At 24.2% G+C, this 27,944-nt stretch overlaps 4 protein-coding genes across 7 annotated transcripts in view; 3 read left to right on the forward strand and 1 right to left on the reverse strand.

Moving 5' to 3' along the window:
* Nucleotides 1-10,900, forward strand: part of LOC113556101 (trace amine-associated receptor 1) — a 77,291-nt gene extending 66,391 nt beyond the window's left edge. Inside the window, exons 7-10 of one of the 2 annotated variants that reach the window (XM_026960847.2) lie at nt 6,957-7,250; nt 9,816-9,971; nt 10,077-10,202; nt 10,264-10,899. In XM_026960847.2, the coding sequence (XP_026816648.1) occupies nt 6,957-7,250; nt 9,816-9,971; nt 10,077-10,202; nt 10,264-10,509 (822 nt within the window). In that variant the 3' untranslated portion in view covers nt 10,510-10,899. Of the gene's footprint in view, nt 1-6,956; nt 7,251-9,815; nt 9,972-10,076; nt 10,203-10,263 lie in introns of both variants that reach the window. The other variant, XM_026960848.1, reaches the window with a different exon arrangement.
* Nucleotides 10,901-12,508: 1,608 nt separating this feature from the next.
* On the reverse strand, nt 12,509-24,578 carry LOC113555680 (protein-cysteine N-palmitoyltransferase Rasp). 3 transcript variants are annotated; one of them, XM_026960175.2, is made up of 10 exons: nt 24,291-24,466; nt 21,682-21,843; nt 21,429-21,601; nt 21,150-21,347; nt 20,854-21,063; nt 20,646-20,792; nt 20,354-20,574; nt 13,404-13,614; nt 12,713-12,854; nt 12,509-12,650 (listed from the first exon to the last, which is right to left on the reverse strand). In XM_026960175.2, exons 2-10 carry the CDS (start codon nt 21,797-21,799, stop codon nt 12,553-12,555), a joined length of 1,518 nt encoding a protein of 505 aa, XP_026815976.1. In that variant the 5' UTR covers nt 21,800-21,843; nt 24,291-24,466; the 3' UTR covers nt 12,509-12,552. The 3 variants fall into 3 exon arrangements, with proteins under 3 accessions (XP_026815976.1, XP_026815977.1, XP_026815975.1); XM_026960174.1 differs by lacking the exon at nt 24,291-24,466 and adding an exon at nt 24,564-24,578 and having other exon boundaries at nt 12,553-12,650; XM_026960176.1 differs by lacking the exon at nt 24,291-24,466 and having other exon boundaries at nt 21,692-21,831.
* LOC114253641 (gamma-glutamyl hydrolase B-like) lies at nt 14,296-16,157 on the forward strand. Its single transcript, XM_026960181.1, has 4 exons — nt 14,296-14,525; nt 14,588-14,699; nt 14,810-15,042; nt 15,788-16,157. Exons 1-4 carry the CDS (start codon nt 14,296-14,298, stop codon nt 16,155-16,157), a joined length of 945 nt encoding a protein of 314 aa, XP_026815982.1.
* Nucleotides 17,032-19,169, forward strand: LOC114253640 (gamma-glutamyl hydrolase B-like). Its single transcript, XM_026960179.1, has 4 exons — nt 17,032-17,261; nt 17,326-17,437; nt 17,655-17,887; nt 18,691-19,169. The coding sequence occupies exons 1-4, from the start codon at nt 17,032-17,034 to the stop codon at nt 19,058-19,060; spliced, it is 945 nt and encodes a 314-aa protein (XP_026815980.1). The 3' UTR covers nt 19,061-19,169.
* Nucleotides 24,579-27,944: the final 3,366 nt, after the last annotated feature.

Genomic DNA, 27,944 nt, shown 5'->3' on the forward strand with positions numbered 1-27,944 from the left:
AATTTTGAATGATGATCGATAAAACAGTGTCATTATATAATTTTGCTAATCACACACCATGGTTCTGAAATTAATAAAAACTAAAATAAATTAATAAAATAAAAACTGATTCGTACCTACAAAAATAAATTCTTAAGATTATTCAGTCTTAAGCAATTACTTACATACATAATAGATATACTTCAAACACTAAATGTTTACACGAGACGGATAACAATTTTATTTGTACAATAACAGAGCCTCTAATTGTAACATTAAATCGATAGAATACTATTCCTACGTGTGTTCCATTATCATTATTGTGAATACCTATATACCGAGCAAGTTTCCGATAAGTACCTACTACAGTCGTATTCCACAAATTTAAAAGTCTTCTTAGATCTTATTATTTAAATAAACTAAGATAATATTCAAACAATATGCTCGTTTATATTATCCACACTAATGCTTTTAATTTCAATAAATAAAATACACCATTATGTACTGTTTTGTAATAAATTATTGTAATCAAACATACTTATAGTTTAAAAATTTACCAACATTTTTTAATAGTTATAAGTTTATACTATAGTTGAACAGTATACACTTACTCATAAGTACTCGTATACTATATTGTTTATATATCATCAATTTCTTTCATAAATTTATTTTTAAAACTCGATAAATTACTTTTCAATTTGTTTATTAACAAAATCTTTTTCTTAAAAAGTAAAACTACCTATTTGGCTATTTATATTCGGAAAATGTAATACAATCTTAAAAGTACTTACAATATAATATGTAGTATAAATTTATTAATAATATTAATTTGAAGCTATACATAAATACAAGATTCTAAAATCACCGATATTCACAATTATTTGCGAACGTGGTATATACTAACAGACTTTGAAAGTTTGAACACACAAAATTATTTTGTTACGTGATGTAACACTATAATTTAACATATCTCTAATAAATTATTATCTATAGATTGTCTTCGTCCAAAACCAAGGGACGTGAATAACCTAAAAAAAAATTATAATTAAATACATATCTATTCTATATACTTAAAAAAAACAATCGTTCGTTTACTGTTTGTATTCAAAAATAACTAAGAAAATATTAAAAAACAAAAATAACAACTCTGCTATTATACACATCAATTTTTTTTTGATTTGTCTTCACTCGTTTATGGATAAATTATTTTCATATATATGGAAATAAACTCTCTTCTAAATTATTTGACGTGCAGAACCGTCTTTTCGGTATAAATATTAAATGATTAGTGAATACAGTTTTTAAAAGCCTATACACACTTCTCGTAAATCGCGAAAGTAATTATTTACGTAATTTAATACACGTACGTATAGTTATTGTAAACCTTATCACTAGCATAACCATTACACATTTTAAATTATAAATAAGTAAATTTTAATGTTTCTGCTACCAATTCTAAAACCAGCTTTTTCAAATATAAAATCATTGAATTTCAAAACTCTCAAACTTCTCATCTCCTCTCAGAACTCAAAATATGTACGTATGAAAACAGTTATTTAACAAAAATTGACATTATATTATAAACATACTTCAACGAAACTTACACATAATATACAAAATTAGATCGGATATGGTTTTAAATTATTAAAATATGTATTAAAATTAAATCATAAGTATAACTGATAATATCAAACAAATAAAATCGTGTACCTAATAAAATTTAAGTACACATTGGTACCTATATTTTATTTAAAATCAATGAATAATTTCCATCTACAATTCGTAAAACATACATTTATATTCAGTCTCTCATATTTTCGATACATAGGTCCCTCTATACGTGTATTCAAACTCATATTTATAAATCTTATGATGAATAACAATAAAACTCAAAGAAATGGTTCATAAACTTCATAATACTATATACACAGATATTTAATGTTTATTCGTATGAACAAAAATTGAGTAGAATGAAAGTACGAAATATTTATCATTCATGTCGGAACTAACTGGGTAAAGTAAAATATTAAACAACATTAATTGTGCTTATTTACACCAACGAAATGTTATTTCCTTTTTTTCCATTCTCCAGATCAACATAATCTGTATTTATACCTACTAAATATTTCATATTATATCAAAATATGTTTATGATTTTGCATTATTCCATTGATGTTAATAAATTATTTCGTATTTGTAAGATTCTTTGCGATTGACCGATCGATAACATAATAATTTTTTATCATGAGAACCGGATTCACTTAAACTAAGACTAACTATATAGGTATCTGGTACAATTATATAAAAAAATATTTATTCTTCAAAATTCAAAATATTCAAATAATTCTTTTTTGATAAATCTATAATAGTTTAATAATTCTGTTATAGTTAATAAATGTTCACCATTCATGTTTAAAAAGTGTATTTTAAACTAAGAAAATAAATTGCATACACCAACTTTTAACGGCAGTTTTTTTTCCTGTTTCTATATTAGCTGTGTAAGCTATTTAGAATGTAATTTCCTCTAAGTTCAAACGTCATTTGGATTTCTATTTCCGATTTACATCATAGTATATTAGTAGTTTTTCCTGAAAATATCTTGATGAAATACTCAAATAGCTGGGTTACAACTTATGACTAATACATTTTCCATTTCGACTTAAGAAATAGTTTAGTGGTCTACGTTAGATTCTTGAATTCCTATCTGTGCACTTTGAGTAAAGGAAATTAACATTTATAAAGTTTCAATTGAAAATTCTCATCAGCCTAAACGTATGGTAGTGACAACAATATTAGGAAAAGGTATCATTCACAACATTAAACTTAATTGAAAGGTCAAACCAAAGTCGGCGCTGTCATTAAAGTATCCATAGAACGTGTTCACTGTTTCGTGTACATTTTAACCATGTTATGATACATTCAGTATACTATAATAACCTTCCTGAAAAATGCTAATAGAGAAGCAAATGCATTCATTATTCAACTAATATTTAATCTTAATATTTTAGTTAAAATATATTATGCGATAAAATAAAAAAAAAAATTAAATAGATAGTCTTTATTATTCACTATATAAATACATTACAATTAATACCTAACATAGAACATTGAAAAAAACATTCAGTAAGTATAACATTTTTTAACGTTTCAACATTTTTATGAATGCCTAAATATATATGTAAAAAAAAAACATAATACCTTTAATATGTTCGAAGTATTATTTATTGTTTTGTATCTACTAGTATTTTAGCTCTAAAATCGTTTCCTAATAATTTATGATCGGTCTACGTGATGTGTTTTCGTAATGTAACCTATACATGAGACTGAGAACAAAATATAATATTAAAAAAATAATAAAAAATATTCTTTATTCGATTCGTAAATATGAAAAAGGAATTACAGAAAATTCATAAAACTGAAAAATTTTCGAGTATTTAGAAATATGAAATACATAGATACGTCTTTATTTTATTAGATAATTAAATAGTTTCTTATATCCGTAAGATACGTCTGTGTGATAAATAATTTATAATTTTACATGACACATTCTATATTAATATATATAATATTCATTTGGTTTTATTTAACAATAATAGAAGAAAAAAATTACAATTATAATTGAACATGATGGTGGTTCAGTTCTTAGCCAAGGGTTGTGACCAAACACGAATTCCAGCATTATAAAATATTTAACGATACAATTACAGGTACTTTATATTTAACACTCATAAGTCATAATATATACATACAAACTAAAAAAATTCTTCAACTAAAACAATAATGAAAATAATAATATAATATAAAAAATATAAATATCAGCATTCAGCAGTTATGAGGCTATTATGTATAATAATGAAATAGTGATTGTAACAATATAATATTATTACAATAAATAAGCATATTTTATATCTCTATATATAATGAATAAACCTAAAATACATATTATTATGCAATAAGAATAGCGTTGAAGTTTATAAAACGTTTTTCAAAAATATTACATTTATAGTTACTAACAAATAATTTTTTTTAAAGTTTAAAAAAAATGTATGTATAATACCTTGTTAATTAATGAAGTATAAATCGTTAAATTAATTTATTTTTAATATTATTATTATTATTAGTTTATATAATTAACTTAGAAATATTGTAAAAACTCAAAATCTATTCTATATTTTTATACATACTTTATTAAATAATAAGTTAAATAGGTAACCTGCGTAAAGTAAACCCAATTTTCGTAAAATCAAAAATGTGAAATAATAATTATTCTATGTTGTGAAATAAGATTAAGACAATTTTCTGTTTTATTCGTACATCAGTTTTTAGGGTTGTAGTACCCAAATAAATCATATTTTTTTTATGACTACGGATCGAGCATTTTACATAACAATCAAATCATCCAAGTAGTTTCCATTAATGAGAATACCTGAGTACTAATATATTATTTTACCATTAGAGGCATCTAATATTAGATATCTTCTACTTATACATATATTTTACTTTAAAAGTGAATTATCATAATTAATTTACATTCAATAAAATTTGAAGGCAAATATTTCATTTAATTCAATTCAATTCGGTCTCGTATTGAGGTAAACGGACAAAAGCGGTCAAATATTTAATAAATTTATTTTTCAAAATATTTAGAAAAAAATACAAAACGAAAAATTAAAAAAATAATATTTGAACTTTATTTGCTATATTTACAAGTATTATCATTACCATGCTACAAATATTTCATCATCCTTTAAAATTTATTTTTTTATTTATCCAACATACTTATACGCACAGATATTTTAATAAATAAATAGTTATATTATAGTTTATATAATATTAATTTATATAAATGTAACCAAACCTAAACAACATAGTTACCTACTATTTGTCGAAAATTCGAAATCGTTAAAAATTAATTTTATTTACTTTTTAATCTTTATTAAAAATAATAATAATAATAATAATAAAAATAACATAATAAAGATAATTATTTAAGAGTAAGTATATTTAAATTCTCAAATTGAATATTTAATCGGAAGTCATCTTCTTATTTACCATCATTTTCGGGATAATATATTATAATTTATATTAATTTTCTCTGGAATTCACAAGGATGTAAAAAGTAATTACTAGATCGATTGAAATTTCAACGTCAAGTAAACTCGCGCGTAATACGTACCGGAAATCAATTGCAAAAAAAATTATATTTTTTCATCTTGGTTTTTTATAAAACTAATCTAATAAATAATATTATTTTAATTAATTCATATATTAAATTTTATGTTAAAAAAAAAAACCTTTGTTTGTGAATTTGTAATATAAATATAAAATATTTTTAAACCCTTCAGCCTTCGATGTGGTTCTTATAGAAAAATTAAAGAACAGACAATTACATTTACGATACAGGCAATAACAGTAACAGACCATGTGATTATTGACTATATAAATCGTCGTCGATACAAATACTTATACTACATTATTGATATAAAAATACATTATATATATTTGCTATTTGTATCACCAACTTATTATCGACCTCAAACTTCAAAATAATAATTTCATAACGTATATAATGAAAATTGGAAATAAAACAAGTTTTTTGTTACTAGTTGATTTAATAATTTTTTTAAATGTATAGAAAAAAAATTAAATATAAACCAATAATGTATCATTTGTTTTTATAAATAATTTAGTTTTCATTTGTAGGCACCTACTTAAGATTATGATTGAAGCGAGAGAGAAATCGTTTTTATTCTTAACTATTTTAAAGACAGTGAAAACAGTACGTCTATAGATTGGAAACTTGATTTTAGACTTTGGAGATGTTAACTTTCTAATTTCGCTACTAAAGTTTAATAATTGACCAGTACACATGGTGTTCCGGTCCTGAAAATAAAAATACTTAAGTTTAGAAATAGAAAAGGTACCAGGAATATAGTGTATTTTGACTATAAGAGTACAGACAGTATTCCCAGCCATATATCATTAAAACCTCATAAGTAATAAAAAATTAAAATAACAATTTAATAATCTAATTTATTTCAAGTGTGTTGAATCTGAGAAAAATCTTTAAAAGAAATTTATTCCGTGAAACTAGGTGACTTTCATAGATTTTTCATGAAGGAACATTTTACAAGCAAATACTTATGCAATCGGCCATCGGCCATGTCGTTATGACGTTATGTTAGTACCTACTTTGTACTTTTATGTCGAAATCATAATTTGTAAATAATCATTTTAATGTTTTAGTATTTGATTATAATAAGTTCAAATACGTGCTATACGTAATACGAGTACTATTATATTTTACACACTCACATACACATGTAAACAATCTATATATTTTTCCAATAACAAAAAAACATTTTATTTTTCATTCAAACTTCTGATAAAATGATTTTAGTTATATGAAATGACGCTTAAGTAATGCGATTTTTATTCTAAAAAATATTTAAATTCTTCCAAATTTCTATGGGACAGACCGAAACTTTCTATTAAAATTTCTATTTTAATTTAATACTTAAAATATATAACCACATTTATTAAAAAAAAAAAAAATTCAAAGAACGAAAATAAGAAATTTTGTTCAATTGTTCCATCGTACTTGTCATGAAGTGTTTGAATATTCGTCGAAAATTAAAATGAGTACAGTTTTTAAATAAATATACGACAGTCCCGAGGGCTGTTAATTATACAGGTACGCGGTTATTCACTTCTGTAAGATAAACAATAACAAAAACTCGGTGTATAGGATGTATAAATCGATTTCTTAAAAAATATCAAATATAAATTCTTATTTAAATATACTACTTCTTGACTGAATATTCTCACCAAAATAACTACTTATATTCCACTTGTTATTAGTACCTACGCATTAATTAGGTATTCGGTACATTTGTGTATACTTACATATTTTAGAATTCAATAAAAAATTAAAATGTCGCCACTTATTACCAATAGCTTGACTTTTGTTCTTGCAGGGCTGTATGTTGGTGTTGAGCTTGACTCTAGTGGGTTCATTAACCGCATTTGGTGCGGCAGTAATCCGCCGAGGTGGATATTTTTATAACGGCAATGGATTAATGGCGTGCGAGCCGTTTTATCAAAGGCCGAGTTTGCGAATATTGGCCGCCTGCCTGTTTTACTTCCCCACAACAATGGCACTCATGTATTTCTACGGGTCGGCATTGCACGTGGATAGGCTCCGGCACAGGCAACAAATCAACATATGTGCCGTTCTAGTGCAACCAATGTTACCCAACAGCGCTGGAAAGGTACTTATTATATATTACGAAGACGCAGGTGGTATAGTTATAAACGTTATAGTATAGTTATTGTCCAACATTGAATTTGTAATGTTCAGTTTAAAATACGATAAAATCAATGTTCACGTTAGAAATTACACAATATTTGGTGTTGTTTTTACCAACCACGAAGCCTTTGCACTTTAGTTCAATAGTTCAATCAACAAGGGACGTGTGATGTTTGCCATCAGGGAGTGTAGAACAAATAAATGTACCTACCTATATAGACAGTTTACTGATTAAGTTAAATAATAAATTGTATTTAACAACACTCGAGTAAAATTTTTAAAATGTATCTTAACTTTCAATATAGGTCCATTATACCAATGATAATAGCTTACGTAGACTAAAAATTTAAATATACCTACTTGGATATTATGAAATATGAATAATGAATTAATTTTCACATAAAAAATGTATATTGTTAGAATATTGGTGCCGAATATTATCAGCTCATGTGAATACACTATATTTTATTTCTATAGAAATAAATACATATACGTGATGGTGATATTTCTTTAATTTTAATAACCACTAAAATCAGTATTCCTACCTACATAAATACTTTGTATGAACCACAGTCAGGATTCAAAAAAAAAACAGGTCACTTTAAATTTTCTGTAATTTATACGTATTTATATGTATGATGTATAGTGGTATATGGTGGTATATGGTGTCCCTATACCCTTTTTCCTAGTCAGAAAATCAAATAATTCGTTAACACTATTGTTTTCGTATGCATACCTAAAAATTATACTTCATATAATATTAAATTTATAATATAGCTATGTAAGCAAAATCAAACTATTATTTTGGTTCAGGAAGATTATTTTTTACCTAGCGGAATCGATAGGTTCTATTTAGACTACCTGTACTGGTAAAATCGATATAGTATAAAAAAAAGTCTAACCGATAAAATCCTGAATTTCTAAATCAAAATGTGATAGACACTATTCAAAATATTGGATAGGTCCAGAAGTTTCAAGTATTAATTATAACTAATAACAAAATAATTTTAATTTATGTATAGATAAACAAATGTTAGTAAAAAACACGGTACCAAGGTTAGGTTAATTAGGTATTTTATTAATTGGATTTTGAATTAAAATCTTGTTTCCGATTTTAAATATTACTCTAAGTATTACAACACATTTACTCTTTTAATAATAAGTGTTGATAAAATCCGCGAGTTCCTAGCAGTATATTTTCCCGCGTAATTTTTTATAGTACCTAAGTACCTACCTACTATTATATTATATTCATTTCATCTCGAAAATTTTAACAACAACCATAAACTGTGGTAGGTGGGAGGTAAAGTATGCGTGTCTTAAGAATTAATAAATATATTGTTTTTCTAGCAATCCATAAAAATAAAATAGAACTAAATACCACTCATACATATATTATTACTAGGGAACGGATTTTATTGTAAATACATATTTTTATTGAAATGAGATATTTTAAATCTGATAAAAAATGTGTACAATTTAGATCATCCTAATTGAAATAAACTCAAATTTATTTTACATATTTTTATATATTTAGATATACCTAATTACATATTTGGTAAATAAGTATATATTTTGTACATATTACATTGATTTTCAACAACGTTTAACATCATCTGCTTCGTCTACAACAACAAAATAAGTAATTTTTGACAACCACCAAATTTAATATTCTACGTTATCTAAATGGCGTTTACGGACTTATTTACGGCATGCCGCTATATTACTAGTTCAGTTATTGCACTAGTATTTAGGTACCTACTGTATACACTATTATCGATATTAGTATTGCCGGACGATAAAAATATAAAATAAGAAAGTGGTATTCGACAATCGTTTTTGGTATTATTCGTAGTCGCATTTACAACGTAGTCACATGTACGTCTTATTTCTAATTTTTTAAATGTCCAAAATTGTGAAATCGAAATCGACAGCGAATTATTATTTAAGAGTTTCCTACATCATTTGTATTATTTCATTTAATATTTATATTCATTTTTTTGTAATTTTTAATAATTATACATTTTTTTCAATATTAACATACTTTGGATTTTTTATTCCATATTTAAAAAAATAGAAAAATTGGTACTTATATAGTTATATATGTACATATATTGATTTCTTTATTACAATAAAATCCGTTCCCTATTTATGACTATCTAGTACCATTTATTTTAGAATATAATATTATGTATGATATAATATATTCTAAAATCAGTGCTAGTACCAATAGTACCTAACTATTATAATATTATACTATAAATGTATTAATCAAATACAATTATCTTTTTCCTGGATATTCAATTTTTTGTCTTAACTCGAAGTAGCTAAAAAGTTTTAATGAAACATAATTTAATTAAATTATAGTGAGGGACATCGCCTGTTATAAATAAATTGAATGTACACATCGTAATACAAATTGCATTATTAGTTGGGTATGAATTTCTTTAGGTTAGGCTTATAACGTCAACAGCATAATAGTAGAGAAAAATAAAATAATAAGCTCGAAAAAATTGATTTAATTTAGAACACTGTCGATGAAGCATCTGATCGATTAGCATCGAAAGAACTGAGACAAAGCATACGAACTACCAGGGCTATGGGAGCAGTAGCATTAGGCTTTATAGTAGCCGTAACACCTTGGACAATTCAAGAAGTTGTGACTGCGTGTACAGGTACAAAAGTACGTATTTTTTTTTATATAAATATAATAGAATCATTTATATTGCAATTTATGGCATACCACTAAGATAAGATATTTTATAAAACATTTTTACCATATATGTAGATGCCCCCAGCTGTAGATTTCATAATCACGTGGATAGCACTAAGCAATAGCTTTTGGAATCCATTCATATATTGGGCTTTGAATCGAAAGTTCAGACGTATCAGCCGTAATATAATCAAAACCAAAGTAACAAATGTTAATGATCCAAATTGTTTTTAAATATTAATTTTAATCTTTTTTTTTTAAGATTTTTCGGCGTAAAAAATATAGCTCTAGCGTGATATCATCGTCTTGCAATGTTGGACACCAGGAAAGTTGTTGCGCCAATAGAGACATGTGTTTTGCAGCCCTCCAGAAAGACAACGAGGATATTATCGAGGTGGACAGGCAGTCATTAGGATCTCAAGATAGAGGAGGATTTCCTCCGACGCCACCCCCGCCACCTCCTTATCATAGAGGAGACATACAACATTGTCATTCAAGGAGATACTGATAATAATAAAAAAAAAAAGAATAAGTTGTAATAATTTATTAGGTACCTACTCAAGTTGATCAATCAAATAACTGTACATATAAGTGTATAGAAATTATAGGTAGAGCGATTTAAGAATGGTCACTGTACAATTATGAATCATATAATAAATTATAATCGATCGTTTAACAGGGTGGCTCTAAATATAATATAGAAGTTTTTAAAACTTCAGAATATCTAATATAATATGAAATTATTTTTAGTTTTAAATATCTACGGATATTAAACTGAATCCAAGTATATTAAGACATACTATATTAGATTTTAAAGTATTTAAATAGTAGGTATACGCAATAGATTTACTCAATGATTCATACTGATTAATTGAATGTGATAAACATAACGTAATTCTATGAAAGCTTTTTTCAATTTTTTAATATCATTTAATTAACTTTAAATCACTTTTTTGTAAAAAACTTCTTCATAGTTTATATAACCTCTAAAAATTGATTAACTACACACAGTTAATTTTAACTCTAAAATCTATTTTTTTTTTTCAAAAAAAAAACCAATTACATCTCAACGTAGGAAAAACATTTTAGTCATAATTAAACATAACGACGGTAATTTTGCTATTAAAGGTTTAATTACTATCATACTTATTCACCTATTTCATTTTAAAAGATTTTAAAAAGTTCATTAATATTTTGATATTATATATTTGAATATATCAAAAAAATAAAACATTTTATAGTTAAGAAAATAATAGAATTTATAGACTATAGTATAAGATGAAATATGACTAACACAGTACTTATAATTTTACAAGTATTCTGAAATAATGGGCATCTTATAAAAACCAATTAACAAGTGGCAAAAATTTAATTTGCAATAATAACTAAAAATTTTAGTTTAATTTAATCATCCTAATTAAATACCTACCAACCAACTTCTATTTAATAAATTGGTTTTTTTTTAATTCTATAGCACTATAATAAATATCTTAAAATTATGTCAACTATAGAATGTATATAATACAACGTTTACAATCACACTCACAATACTGAGAAAATATGACAACTTCAAGAATATGACTTAGAGCACTTACTCATATTTTCTTCTCAATCTTCTTCAATCTTTATACCTAATGTAAATAATATATGATATAGGATTTTGTTATTTACATTTTACACATTCATAATCTTTTGAAAAAAAAATAGAAGGATACTTGACGATAATTTGTTTATATTATATAATACATATATTTAAAGTTAACGTGGTTCTAAATTATTATAAAAATTAATATTTTACTATTTTTTTTTTTTTTTTTGTTAGAGGGAAAATAAACAGTGAAAAAATATAAAGTAAACCACAGTATGAGTATCTTCTATTAAAAGTATGTAAATAATTGAGTTTAAAATGTAATTATCAACACTTAAGACTAAATAGATAGGATAAATACACTAAAAAATAAATATATAACACAAAATATAAAATAGCAGTCCACATCATTAAAATTATAATCAATACATTACAATTTTATAAATACTTATAGGTATGATAACAATAACAATATTACCATATTGATGTAATACATAAAAAATCTATATTATTAATTTTGAGTAGGTCTTTAAAGAAAATTACAAATACATTCACAAAATTAGTACAACTAAACAATTTTTTTTTTTAAATATGTAATTGTTGCAAGTATTTAAAATTAAAATCTGTAAATAAAATGTCTAATAAGATATATGTATTCATTATTGTATTTACTATTTAGTAATAAAAATATAATACTTAATTAATACTAATAAATTAGTTTTGTTTCTAATACTTAGTGTTAATAACTAATTTGTTTATTATTTTACATTTATAACATACATACGTAGGCTACAGACTAATTATTAAATCATTGTATTTAAAAAATTACAATATCAAATATAGGAACTATATATAGTACATTTAATATATAAATATTGTACTGATTAATATTTATTTTAAATTTAATTATTTGTGTTAATTGAATAAAATATGTACCTTATTTAAGAAATATATACATATAATTTATTGTTGTTTTGATTTTTTATAATGGTTGAATTCTATAGATATTTGACACATCGAATAAAATATTATGATAATAATAATGTTTTCAATCCATGTATCTTAAAAAATATATTAAAAGGGTCAATATAATATATTTAAATTGCTAATAAAAATTACTCACTTAGTAAAAATATTGCTTCAAAAAAACTCAATCCAGCATCAATACCACCAAAAAAAAAAAAGTTTGAAATGGCTGACAACATTGTTAAAGGACTGGTTATAAATGCTAAAAACCTCCTTTCATTAGGGGCACTTAGATTGCACTATAATCATATAATACACAGTAGTTACAAATAATTGACTGATTTATATATTTTTTTATATATATTTAATTCATAGATATAGTAGTTAATCCTTTTCCAAATTATTAATAAATAACTCTTTATAGTTTTGTGGAAAACAGTCTTAAAATTACTTAATAATATCGTGTGCATCAACAAACTTAAATACATCAAATTTCCAGGCCTAAGGCGCCAAATTTTGTTAGAAATATTTTATGCATTTATATGACTATGTAAAATAATATTATATAATATTTACATTATATATTTAAAAAACATAGAAGTAAATCCATGAATTTGACACATTGGTTTATTGTTTATTTTAATTTATAATTACTTGTTTTGTTTATAATTACTACTGACCTAATTTCTTTAAAATGAAATAAATTTATTAAAAGTAAATACTACATTTATTTCTTGGGGTAGGAGTGGCATATTTAAAAGGACCTAGGGCGGCACCTGTTTTAAATTCGGCACTACCTAATTCCATTAATCTTATATTAAGGATTTTGAAATAAACAATTTTATTACTTTAACATAGTGTAAATAGTAAGATGTTTTTCCAAAAACCCTTGCAAGGGTTTCCAATGTGATGCCGATGAAGTTGAATAGAGTCCATAAGAATACTTCCCATGATAATCCATGCCAAATGAAAATAAACGCAAAACACATAAATGACCTAGTTAATTTGGTACCAAGACTAACATTTTCTGAATGATATCCAGATGGTCTATATATATACCTGAAAAATAAAAATATGAATATAAACACAAGAAAAAATAATGTGCATTTTTATTAATTTTCTCCATATTTTTATATTTTATTAGGAAATAATACTTGAATTTTATATTTTCATTTATAAATATATAATATACATATAAATATCTAGTAAGCACAACTTACCTACTTAGTAAATGTAATAATACAATATTAGCTAATGAGCTTAGTAGTCTCTTTTCTCAATATCTAATATCAATTAAAAAATTTCTTATGGTTCAAAACTACAAAATATTAAATTAATTTTAAAATTAAAAAAAAATAGCAATGAGATGCTCTTGAATAAGGCAATATTGTTTTGTGTAATTAGTGATTAATATTATAGTTGTTGAGCTTAGACTCAAAAATTATTTTCCAACCATTATTAAAGCTAATCTATACACTTATTATATATAAGAGACAGTCGGAAGATCCAAAGATAACAGACCTTGGTGTAGTGCTGTGTTATTCAGAGATTAAATATACCTACAAATGTGTTTATTCAACTAATCAATTACATAATCTAATATTATAAGTAAATTTTAATCGCCTGGTTAGAAAATTAATAATAATTTAATTAAAAAATGTTCATTCTGCTTTGGTAAGTGTTGGGAACTTGTATAAATTATTAATATTTAAATTTAGTTCAGGTAAAATTGGTAACAAAATGTATTTACCAGTTTTTCTTACTCTAATTTTGGGTTTTGTTACAAAACTAACCATTTGTAATGAAAGACCAGTGATCGGAATACTGACACAAGAAGTTTATTGGTCTAGTTTTAACAATATTAAACCATCTAATAACTCATATATAGCTGCATCTTATGTTAAAGCAATTGAAGCTTCTGGAGGACGAGTTGTACCAGTTTTCACCAACAGAACTACTGAATATTACATGTATGTAACAACAAAACAATTATATTTCACACAACATAATTAACAATAATAATATGTTATAGTGAAGTAGTAAGAAAAGTTAATGGCATATTGGTTCCAGGAGGAGGATGTGCGTTTAATATTAGTTTTGGAATAAGTCAATCGACAAATGAAATTTTTCACATTGCAAAACATGTAAATAATATATGTAACATTATTATGGGGATCAACATAACTTTATAAATACAATTGATCAAGATCAAAATAGTTTGTTGTCTATGGATAAAAATGTTTTTATTTTTTAGATAAACAATATAAATGATCACTTTCCAATTCTTGGAATTTGTCTAGGATTTGAACTTCTTTTAATGGCATCCATAAATGGAAAATTTCCATTTTCAAAATGTAACGCTCAAAATTTAAACTTACCTTTAACACTAGTACCAGAAATGGAAGAAAAAAGTGTGTTATTTAGCAACATGCCTAAAGATATTCGAAACATATTACTTACAAAACCAGTCACAGCAAACCATCATATGTACGTATTAATTAATTCTTTTATTTAGATTTATTTAAACAATGGGAAAAAATCAACTATGACTTTTGAAATGTTTCTGTTATTAACTTATAACGTATAAATAATAAAACATGACTCATTATTAGAGCTCTGAGGTTATAAGAATTGCATATTTTTATGAAAACTCTCAGATTGTAGTAGACCGAGCTAGAAATGTATTCTATATCTATACATTGATTAGTTTAAAAATGAATAATTTAATATGCATATTTTTAAATTTCATATTTGTATGCATATTATTCAATATTTTAAAGTTGTCTATAAAAAATTAATGTTGTTCTTTATGACTTAAGTATTTAAGTATTCAACTTCATAATTACTGAAAAAATAATTTTGCTTATACTATTTAGTATTTTTTTCAGTTCAACAATTAACATTGCCAACTGGCAATCAATTTTCCAAACATGAGCATCATTTATTTAATAAAAAAATTTTTAATTTATTATACCACTAAAACAAAAGTGTTAATAAATAATAATTATTATATTATTAACATTTTTTTTTTTTTTTATATTATGGACTTTTTGATACATATTTCAATATTTGCATTCATATACTGTCTATTTAGCTCTCATAACTTCTGAACCCTATTTATCATAAAGTAAATCAGTATAATTAAATGAGTATTAATGTAGAGAAACAGCATATTAATTAATCTAAATTTACTATACATATTTTTATGTACATAATTTATCAATTTTTACAGTAAATGTATGAAAAAAACAAACTTTACGTCAATGAATTTGGATAAATTTTGGAATTCTATAACAATAAATAATGATTCAAATAATTCGACTTTCATATCCACAGTAGAAGCTAAAAATTATCCATTTGTGGGATTACAATTTCATCCAGAAAAAAATGCCTATGAATGGAAAAAGAATGACCCTCATAGTTGGTCAGCAATATATTCAGCACGTTATTTTTATGATTGGTTTGTTAATGAATGTCGTAAAAATAATCACAGATATATCAAAAATAGTACACTAGAAAATGAATTAATTTATAATTACCCTACTACATATGTAGGAAAATTAAATTCTGTTTTTGAAGAAGTATACTTTTTTAGTGAATAAAAAACAATTGTTCAATTTAAGTATCACAATAATATTGTGATTTTGAATTACATATTATTTTACTTCATTCCAATATTATTTATTTATTATTTTTAAGATTTTTTGAAAATAAGTATATAATATAACAGATAATATTTTACATATATTATTATTGTTATAATATCCAAAATATGATTTAAAAATTATATTTTTATATTTAAATAAAACTAATAGGTAGTTTATACCTGCATATTTACATGAGTTTTAATAACATCAACGTTTAATTATTTTCTTTAAGTTTATCTACCAAAAATGTTCTACTACTATCACCAGTGATGTTTTTTATCCAAAAAATTGCATTTTCTTGGAGTATGTTTAATGTACTAAATTTAGTTATATAAGTGTATACAGATAAGTATAAAACTAGATCTAAATTAAAAATATAAACATTTTTATTTTAGCACAGTTTTATAATTAAAAATAGAGTTTATTACATATAAAAAATATATGTAATAATTTGATACAGCTCTAATTAATATACATTATATTACAATATATATCATATTATTATTAAGATCAGATGCATAGTTTAAAATTAAGAAACAATCATCGCCTTGTTATTAAATTGATGCAGTTATAAATTACAAGTAATTAATTTTACATTTAAAGGTTTTAATAATATGTTTGATTAAACTATTATAATATGATCTAAAAAGTAAGATAAAAAAGCCCCAATCAATAGTCAGTAAATAAATTATTAAAAGAAGAGGTTCTTTGTCTAGATCATAAATTATCATTTCTACAATACTTAAACAAGCATACAAAATATAAGTTTTTAAATACTATTGAACCATAAACAATTTTAATTAAATATATAGACTTGTTAACAACCAAAATGTATTTACCAGTTTTTCTTACTATAATTTTGGGTTTTGTTACAAAACTAACCATTTGTAATGAAAGACCAGTGATCGGAATACTGACACAAGAAGTTTATTGGTCTAGTTTTAACAATATTAAACCATCTAATAACTCATATATAGCTGCATCTTATGTTAAAGCAATTGAAGCTTCTGGAGGACGAGTTGTACCAGTTTTCACCAACAGAACTACTGAATATTACAAGTATGTAGCGCAACAGAACAATTATATTTCATACAACACAATTAACAATTCTAAAATGTTATAGCGATGTAGTGAAAAATGTAAATGGTATATTGGTCCCTGGAGGAGGAAGTGCGTTAAATATTAGTTTTGGAATAAGTCAATCGACAAATGAAATTTTTCACATTGCAAGACATGTAAATAATATATGTAACATTATTATGGGGATCAACATAAATTTATAAATACAATTGTTCAAGATCAAAATAATTTGTTGTCAATGGATAAAAATGGTTTTGTTTTTCAGATAAACAATCATTAATACACAGAATTAATTTATGATTTGAATTCTTTTTAATTGCATTACTTTTAAATTTAATCCAAAAAACCTTAGGCTATACATTTTTTTTCTAGATTAATGACAATGGGGATCGATTTCCAATTCTTGGAATTTGTTTAGGATTTGAACTTCTTCTAATCGCATCCATTGCTGGAAAAAATCCTCTAACAAGCTGTAATTCTAATGACATGAATTTACCTCTAAATCTAATACCAACAATGGAAGAAAAAAGTGTGTTATTCAAAACAATGCCAAAGGATGTTCGAAATGTACTACTTACAGAACCAGTTACAGCTAACCATCACATGTATGAATGAATTCTATCATTACTTTTATATATATATAAGATACAATTAAATTAATTTAAAAATATTATCACTTATTATTATAGGATGTCTTTCTCATAATCCCATAGGTGGATTTAGAATAGGAAGTTAAATTAAAATAGCTCCATAGCCTTCAAGTGGGATTTTATAATTAACATTCTTTGATCTTGTAAATATAAATCTTAGTATGTATCACTGTACTCTGAATAATGAAAGTTCAACCAAAAATTAAATAAATTTATACCAAATGTCCGCCATTAATAATTTATTTTATAATAATTAATAGATTTAGAGTACAGAAAATACTACATTAATAGAAATCAATATTAGTAAATCAGTTACATTTTGTATCTTGTTAATAATTTAATATTTATAAATTAAAAATTTATTGGGTAATGAAGAGTATTTAATAGTATATTAAATTAAATTTTAATAGTATATTATTATCATAATTTAAAATTAATTAAATAATGTACTAACAGAATTACAATTTTAGATCTGAATATATATTTCTAAGATACAATTAAAATAAAGTTTTACAATAGATTACCTAGTAAATATCATACATTAGCAATTAGTTTCAATATTTTGTACAATTTATAAAGTATTATATTCTTGAATACAAGTATACAACCTAAAAGGAGGGGGAAGTATGACACTGATTTAAATACTTTAAAAATATTAAATTAAATCTTGAGACATAATAATATAATGAGTACATAATTTCATTAAAATATTTATTATTTTAGTTGATGCTTTCTAAATTATTTTTTTTTCTATATAGTCATTGTGTTTCAAAAAAGAACTTCAAATTAATGAAGTTAGATCACTTTTGGAATTCCATAACAATAAACAAAGATTCAAATAATTTGACTTTCATATCCACAGTAGAAGCTAAAAGTTATCCATTTGTGGGATTACAATTTCATCCAGAAAAAAATGCCTATGAATGGAAAAGGAATGACCCTCATAGTTGGTCAGCAATATATTCAGCACGTTATTTTTATGATTGGTTTGTTAATGAATGTCGTAAAAATAATCACAGATATATCAAAAATAGTACACTAGAAAATGAATTGATTTATAATTACCCTACTACATATGTAGGAAAATTAAATTCTGTTTTTGAACAAGTGTACATTTTTGATGAATAAGTATCAATTATGTAATTAATATATCATATCAGTTTTATAATTATAAATTGTTCTGTCATTCAATGTATTTTTTATTCCATTTTAAATATATCACTACATATAATCATTATTATTTATACTTTAATACACTTTTCTGCCAGTACTGATCCAGTAAGAGGGTAAAGATACAGGGCCCATGCCTTAGGCGCTAATCATAAATCACAAATTTCAAATCTTAAACTTATACTTTTTTATTTTAATTCAACATTGTCACACTAGCAAAAAACTAGTACATAGATAAACAGTGGCTGCAGTGGCAAGAGGAGCCTGAATAATGAGAATAAGCTAATTTTATACTTTTCCCGGATAAAAAATATACTAGATCGGGTATTGCACTTTACACATAAACAAAATGACTGATATAAAGTACATATCAAAATATTAATCAGTTTTAATTGCATTTAAAACTATAAAAATAAATATTATATTAGTTATATCTTAGGCTCAGATTTTGTAGCAAAATAAATCCTTAAAAAACATTTTAAGTAGCTAAAAAAAGCATTTATTAAATTTAATTCTAAAAAAACAAATTTAATAAATTAAATATTAGAAAAGGGATTTACGATCATATATTTGATCAAGTTACTTCTATTAAAACTAATCCTATTGAGTGCTAATAAATTTTTATACGTACAAAATTACCCTTCCACATCAACTAAAGTAATTGGTACATATTTCATATCACGACCGGATTGGTTTGATGAACTACTGAGGAAAACTCGATGAGCTGCTAAAAAAAAGGCTGGTTTTGAGTGTTAGGTCATATTTTTTTTATTTTTGTGATAAAATAGGTAGAAAATATAATTGATTTGAATTATTTGAACTGTAAAGTAGCTGTAGCTGTAATCAAAAGTTAGAAATTCTAAAACTCCGTAGGCTGATATCTTGCCAATCCGGCGCTATTTATATACACTAAATCATTTAAAATATACTGTTCTTATGATTATAATACTTTTTATAACCTTACTTTTCAAATATTTTAAATATTTATGTATAAATATATGCATATAGAATAATATTCTACCTTTTAAAATAGTTTTATATATTATAAATATATACCACCTATTGTAATTGAATACATTGTTTTAGATATTTATTATTTATTATTTATTTAACTGTAAATATTATGTACTATACTATTTTAAGACTTAAAATTAAAAATACCTAAGGTAGGGTAAACTTTTCATTTAAGCTTAAAATTCCTACATATTTATAACTAAATTTATACACATTAAATAATTTAATTTAACTTACACTTTTAAAAAGTTGTAAAGTCCTCGATCAAAACTTCTCCACATATCAGAATATAAATAAATCCGTGAAATGCATTTTGGTGGCTTGGGTGGTTCAAAATATTCATCAAATTTTGCAACTGTAATCACAGTACCATAGATGAACGTGTACTTAATGAAAAAAAATTGTCCCATACCAAAACCAAACCCACTAAGTGCTGAAATTCCAAAATGTTTGAAAACCTAAAAAATAATAATAATAAAAATCACCAAAACCAAATATACAATTTTATAATTAGATAAACAGAACATACTTTAATATTTTGCAAAAACATATTAATGTAAACATAATGTAATATAAACTCAACAAAAAACATCCAGAAAAAGTATCTAATCAAATTTATTACGAGTTTAGTCAAACGTTGACACAATGGTTTTGTGGTAGTATTTGTATTTGCATCCTGTGGTAATAAAAGAAAATATTAAAGGAATTAAAATAATAAATTTTTCAAATGAAATTACATTAATTTTTTTGTAAATAATTATTGGTCCAAAGAAAAAACACGGTAAGTAAAATGAATATGCTAAAAAGTGTAGACAATTTGGCAAAGTTTTACTTTTAGCTTTATGCAATGAGCCAAGTGAAAAACTTATACAGCGTAGTTGATGCCAGTATAATGTTAAAAGTAATAAATATGCGATCTCTCCATCTGAACTAGAATCGATAATAGTCTAAAAGCATATAATTATTAATAGGTATATACTAAATACTATATAGTATAAATTTATATGTAATTAACAATTTTTAATTTCCTTACAAATAAAGAATCATTGTATGTCCAAACTCCCAATAGTAATATGCTTGTAATCCAAATAGAAATTTGATTACCAAATAATAATAAACAGTAATAAATCAAAGTCAGACCAAAAAATATGAAGACTGATAATAATCCAAAATTATAAGCAGTACATAAGCTTGTAACAGTTATGAACCATATATCACGAATTGTTGATATCTATATAAAATAAGAACAAATTTATTAATATTTATAATTTGTCAATTCTCTATAAGACATAAACTATTCTGAACAAAATACTTTTGAAAAATAATGTTGTGTTATTAGTAGAATTGATGAATGTAAAATAACCCATGGACCTAATGAGTACATAAGAAATGTAGTCCATATCCTCCATTCTGGGCAAGTATCTTTTCTTCGACCAAGCCATGACCATCCAGGTACTAAGTCAGGTATTTCTGAATTCTTTAAACCTAATAAAAAAAATGTATGTCTATGTTTTTTTTTTTTTATAGCGAAACAAAAGATTAAATATTTTCCATAAGGTTCTTACTGGAACTGACATCTAATAAATTATAAGCAGCATAAATTATGCCTGATGCCCATATAACAGTATAGCAAGATATTTCAAAATAATGCAATGGTACATATTGATTTTCCGCCTTTTTCATTTTGAATATTCTTATGTATATTTTAATTAAATAATTTGTAATACCTAAAAATAATTAAAGTCTGATGGTATTAAATTGCAATATAAAAATAAGACATTCTATTCATTATTCATTCATATAAATACAGTGAAACTTGAAAACCTGGAATATGATTTGATTAGTGTTGAATTATTGAAAAAAATATTTATTACCTATACTATTATAGACATTTTTTTACTAATTATTATAACTAATAATAACAATAATGTGCATTTCAATAGATATTTGTTTTAATCAAACATGATTCTTTTTTACCATAATCATATAATATTTAAATTTGTAATTTTGCATAAATCCTTATACTGTGCTTTTGTCAAAACCATTCTTGAAAACTATACTGCAATTTAGGATTCCTCATTATGCTAGTTCTTGTTTTCAGGTTAAAGGTGTCCAGAGAAAGTTCCTCGGCTATGTTAGATATACTAAATATTCCTACCCACCTCACAACCATTTATTCCTTTACTTTAAGCTAAAATCTTTAGCTGCTGTCATTACTCTCAAAACATTTCCTTCTTTGGAAGGTTACTTATCTCCAGCTATTGATCTTTGCTCAATTTCTTTACTCGTTAATTTTGAAGGGTCTTCACATCTTACTCACTATAAAACTCTTTTTTACATTCCTCTTTGCTCAACCAATTATATATCCAACATGAACCAATGAGCGACTACTAAAACAAGCAAATAAGGACCCCCTCATCTTTAATACATAAATCCCTTAAGCTCATACTTCTGGTTTTAATATTATTATATTGTTATACTGTATAAATGTTATGTTATATGCATCCAATTTACTTAGGCACAAACCTATTTGGTACGAACCATGAAAAAAAATCACAAAAATTAAAAAGCCAAACTTCTATATTTTGCTATTATATAAGATTTTATTAAACATTAGTTTTAATTTTCTAACTAAAAAATTGGTTCAATAACTCAACTGATCGGATGTTTTGGTACATTTGATCATGAAATAAATAAATGTGTAAATAAATTAAATAAAAAACATATCCATTGAATTAATTGTTTAATAGATTAATAAAATATATTAAATTACATTTTTTTTAATTATTTGCATTGCTTATATTAAAAGATGACTAATCATATAACAATTTAATAAGTCAAATAGAACAAAAATATATAAAAATGCGGTTAGTCAAATAAAGTTATTAATACCAAATAACATTGAGTAAAATATAAATTCAATAATAATAGCATAAAAAATGGCAGTTAAAAAGTTTTTAATGTAAAATGTACCATTATTATACTATTGATACATTTTTTTAGTTAGAATTGTGTTTTTTTATACACATTTTTTTGTTTTGTTTCTTATGTTGCACTCTAATTTAAGCTAGCTTAGTTAAATCAGCTACCATTTCTAACAATAAGTTATTAATCATTCAAAGTTGATTCATGAACATTCCATGAATTTAGTTGAAGAATAATTTCTAAATACCTACTATTTTGTTGTTTACACTTCTAACTTGCCATGAAAAACTACTTCCAAAGCATAGAAGTATAAGAAAATATTCATAAAATATAATTATAAATAAAACAAAAAATAATTATAAAATAATTGTTTTAATTATTTAAATACAATTAAATAAATATAATTTTAATCACATTATTGATCTGCATTTTTAGAACAAATCTGACATAATAACAAAATATATAAATTTGGTTTTATTTTGTTAACTCTTTTGTACCTATATATTAATATAAAAATAATATGTGCTTCAAATTATCATGTCATAATTTCATTTTTCTTAACTTATTAAATACAATTATCAAAACTAGAAAAAACTATTATTAGCTTGATAATGTTTAATTGTTGAACATTTGCTAGTTACATAATTGTGTGTATTGTTCTTTGTATTTTAATAACTAGGTAAATTCTTTTTAATCAGTCGAATTTTTATTTTATTTATTTGTTATCAACACTAAGACTATCTCCTCAACAGAACAATCACCTAATTTAAATCAAACTTGTCCTTAGTTAACCCCACATCCAATCATTAATTTTAAAACTACTTAAATAATATATATATCATAATTTGATACATCTATAATATAAATTATTCAGACAGTATGATACTATACATATTTTCCCACAAAGAAATCATTGCACAAGGTAGGTCTCACAATTTAACAATACTAAATTAGCGCATAGTATAACATAACAAGTGGACACAATATTAGACACAGATAGATAATTTTAATTGAATAACAATACATAGTATGCAATAAGTAATATTATTGATATTTTTGTTGATATACTAAAGTAAAAACATAGCATAATATAACCTATAGGTCCCTCATAAAAAAATTAGATAACTTAATTGATATATTAGGTTTTTACATACCCGGATTACAAAATTACACAGAGTAATAACTTATTCAATTGTTATTTTTTTAAACTAAATTTACTAAATGTATCATATAATTATGGTCTACTTACAATACTCATTTTTAACATCATTTCTATTTAAAATAAAAACTAATTATCATGGACATTTAAATACATAGTATTATTCATTATCACCAAAAAGGATTTTAATAAGTCACAATCCATCACAAGAAACATAACAGTAGTAAAAATCTTAATAAGTATACAAAAAGTTTAATATCCAGTTGTAAATAGTTAATATTGTTTGACATAAAAAAAAAAAACAAAATAAAAATTGAAATTAGAATTTGTGACAATATTTAAATTTGAATGATATACTATTACCTATAAATTAACAACTAACAATTAGGTACTACAGTCAACAAGTATTTAAATAGTAATAACAACAGTAAATTTATTGTAAACTGTTAACTTATTTAAAATAAGGGTAGTACACGCATTGTATGTATCACATTCACACATTGTATTCAAGATATGATATCAAAGTGGTAGTGGTTACCTTAGGTGATTACAATCAAATGATTTAAAATTATAATGCCAGATGGCGGTCAAGTTTTTAGTGGACAATATTATTTTATATTTCTCCCTATAGGTATTATTCAATAGATTGACTATTGATCGATACTCAATAGTCAATATCAGTGTTACCTAAATTGTAATATAAACCAATATTTTATGATTTTTGTTATTAGAGAAATTGTTGAGAAAATATAAATATCTAGAGGTAATAACTTTTTAACAGTTTTAAATAATTAACAGAAATCAAAATATTTACTGTCATGCAATGGTGGAAATCGGGGAGGGGGGCTTGAGGGGGCTTAGCCCCCCCTCCCCCGAAAAAAAGCCCACCAAGCCCCCTCAAACATTCTTGCAAACATAAAAATTTTGTAGTTTCATTTTTATATATTATATTCTTAAAAAACAAGAAATATAACACATAATAATTTTTATATTATAAATTTGTTTGTATAATATTTTACATAATATTTTATTCGAAAATTAAAATTATAAGTTGGAACACTGTCCTATAGTGGTTTGTTTTATCGTCTGTCGAATATAACAAAATATATAAAATTATATTAATTTGGAAATACAATATACAGTGATTCTTTTATCATAAAACACTCATTATTTCAAAAAGTATTCATATTTTTTAATACATTTTTTTACATAATTTTAAGTTGTTAAAAAAAACAACGTTTTTATTAAAAAATTATATTTTTTAATATAATATTTTTGATCCTTGTATTTTTTAAGTTATTTACTTTTTTGAATGACAATATAGAGTTTTAATTTCAATTTTCATAATCCAAAGCAAAATAATTTTCTGAATATTTTGATATTATATAATTTAATTATATTATAATATAATTTTTTAATAAAAACATTGTTTTTTTAAAAACTTGAAACTAGATGAAAAAATGTTTTCAAAAACATGAATACTTTTTGAAATAATGAGTGTTTTATGACAAAATAATCACCGTGTATAATCATTTTTCACAGTTAAAAAAATTGTTATTTTTTGCTAGATTTTCATTTACAGTGGTAGATTACCGAAACTAGAGAACGGGTTTTGTTATTTGGGGTCTTGTTAGATTCATTCAGTATAAGAGAAGTGCTGTGAAGATTTTCAGAACTTTATTTTCAATCGTTAACTCACTACAAAGCTATAAAGCTGAAAAACATAAAAAAAACTCCCAATAAAATGTGTTTTAATTTTTTTTTTTTAAAGTTCTGTAATGAATTAATTATAAAATATAAAGTTCTGAAAATCTTCACTGCACTTCTCCTAGCCAATGTGAATCTAATAAGACCCCAAACAACAAAATTCGCTCTCCAGTTTTAGAGATCTATCTCACTAAATGAAAATGAAAATAAAATCCCTTATACATACATATTGCGTACAATTAATACATTTCTTACGGTTTTGTTTTATGAGAAAAATCGTAGCCCCTCCCCAACTTTTTCAATGGATTTCCGCCTATGCTGTCATAATGTTCAAGGTCATAATCGACGAATTTGGCTAAATCACGCAATATTATAGTAGTCTAATACTGCGCTATACCAGTTGTAGCATTTATAGAGAACACTGGTTTTGGGAAAACTGACACTATATAGACATAAGACAAATTGTAAATTGACACTAGTTATTTCATAATTTAAAGTATTTGACTTGTCAATTTTTATTTTTGTTTTACAACATAAATTATGCGATAACGATATTACGATAGTGCTGGTTTTCATCGATAAGATAACACCTTGACTAGACCCACAATAATAATAGAATATAATATACACTAAACAGTATAAATATAAATTAACAAATAATATACATTTTTAAAGCTATTTTTAGTTTAATATTCTGAGCTAGTAGTTACATTTTGATTTTATAATGTTACAATGATGAGTATTTTTTTATTTTTGTCAGTCATCACTTTTTGCAGCAGTGAAAATGCTTCAATTTTCATTATTTTCAACTTTGAGGGTGATTACTGGTTTTTAGTAGAAAATTAGATATGAATATTACTTTGGAGGGTCAAAAGTAAAAATGTCTAGACTTCTAGTTCTTTTCAAAATAACCAAGAATAAAATTTGTATACACCTTGCATACTATCTTCTTTACATAGTACCTATACCTATAACTTTCAATTTTTTTAAATTTATTTCAATAATTTTATATTTATACCACGAATTTACTTACACCTTTTAACGGTAGTGGTTTTGGACTATTGATTCAAAAGTTAAGAACAATAATACATTAATACCTGATATAAATATATAAGTGCTATAATAATAATTAAATTAAATATAATAAATGCAATGTTTTAATCAATAAATAATTTGACCTACAGTATTACTAATAGTAAAATACTTAAATTACTAGGTATAAAATTAATATAAATGTATCATAAAATGTATACTTTAACTCAGGGCCGCACAGCAGAATAATTTTGATAGCACATGTAATTAATAAAAGTTTTACTACCACTCCTATTATTTATAGATGTGCAAAATATTTTCACATTATTATTTATCACTGACTCGTTTTGAACTACAGCCCGATTTTTAATGTACCTCATCTCTGTATTGTTTATATTTACATTTTTATTAGTATTATTAATAAAAGTACTTATAGAAAATCCTTCGCTAAATGTGATCGGTAGAAAAATCCAAAATCAACTACACAAAACATAACCTGATAAACACCCTATTTGCGCTAATTGAGTCACACCCCTCACGAATAAACATAACATCATATAGGTATTCCCATTTCCCGAATGTCATAGGTTTGAAATGAAGAGACGAGAGATAAGAATTCTTACATTCTTTCTGAAGCTTTACAGCTGGACAAATAAAAAATAATAATAACCTTTATTATTAAGTCCAAGTTAATTAATTAAGTGTAATTGGTAAGTACTAAGTACACAATGTAACTTAAAATCAAATTTAAAGCTAAGAATATTATTTAAGCAATGTCATATGATTTTATTGATATTATTATTTTAAAGTGAGTTATAGCTATGTAAAATATTACAACTTTAAAATGTTCATAACTTACTTTAAAATGATAATATTAATAAAAGCATATGACATTGCCTAGATAATATTTTTGCCTTAAATTTGATAATAGGTAAATTTACTCTAGTATTAAAGCTAATATCACAAAATGTGTTCTGCTTAACGCAAATTTGGTATGATCTACAT

The sequence above is a fragment of the Rhopalosiphum maidis genome, chromosome 1 (genome assembly GCF_003676215.2).
Source record: "Rhopalosiphum maidis isolate BTI-1 chromosome 1, ASM367621v3, whole genome shotgun sequence".
Classification (NCBI taxonomy): Eukaryota; Metazoa; Arthropoda; class Insecta; order Hemiptera; family Aphididae; genus Rhopalosiphum; species Rhopalosiphum maidis.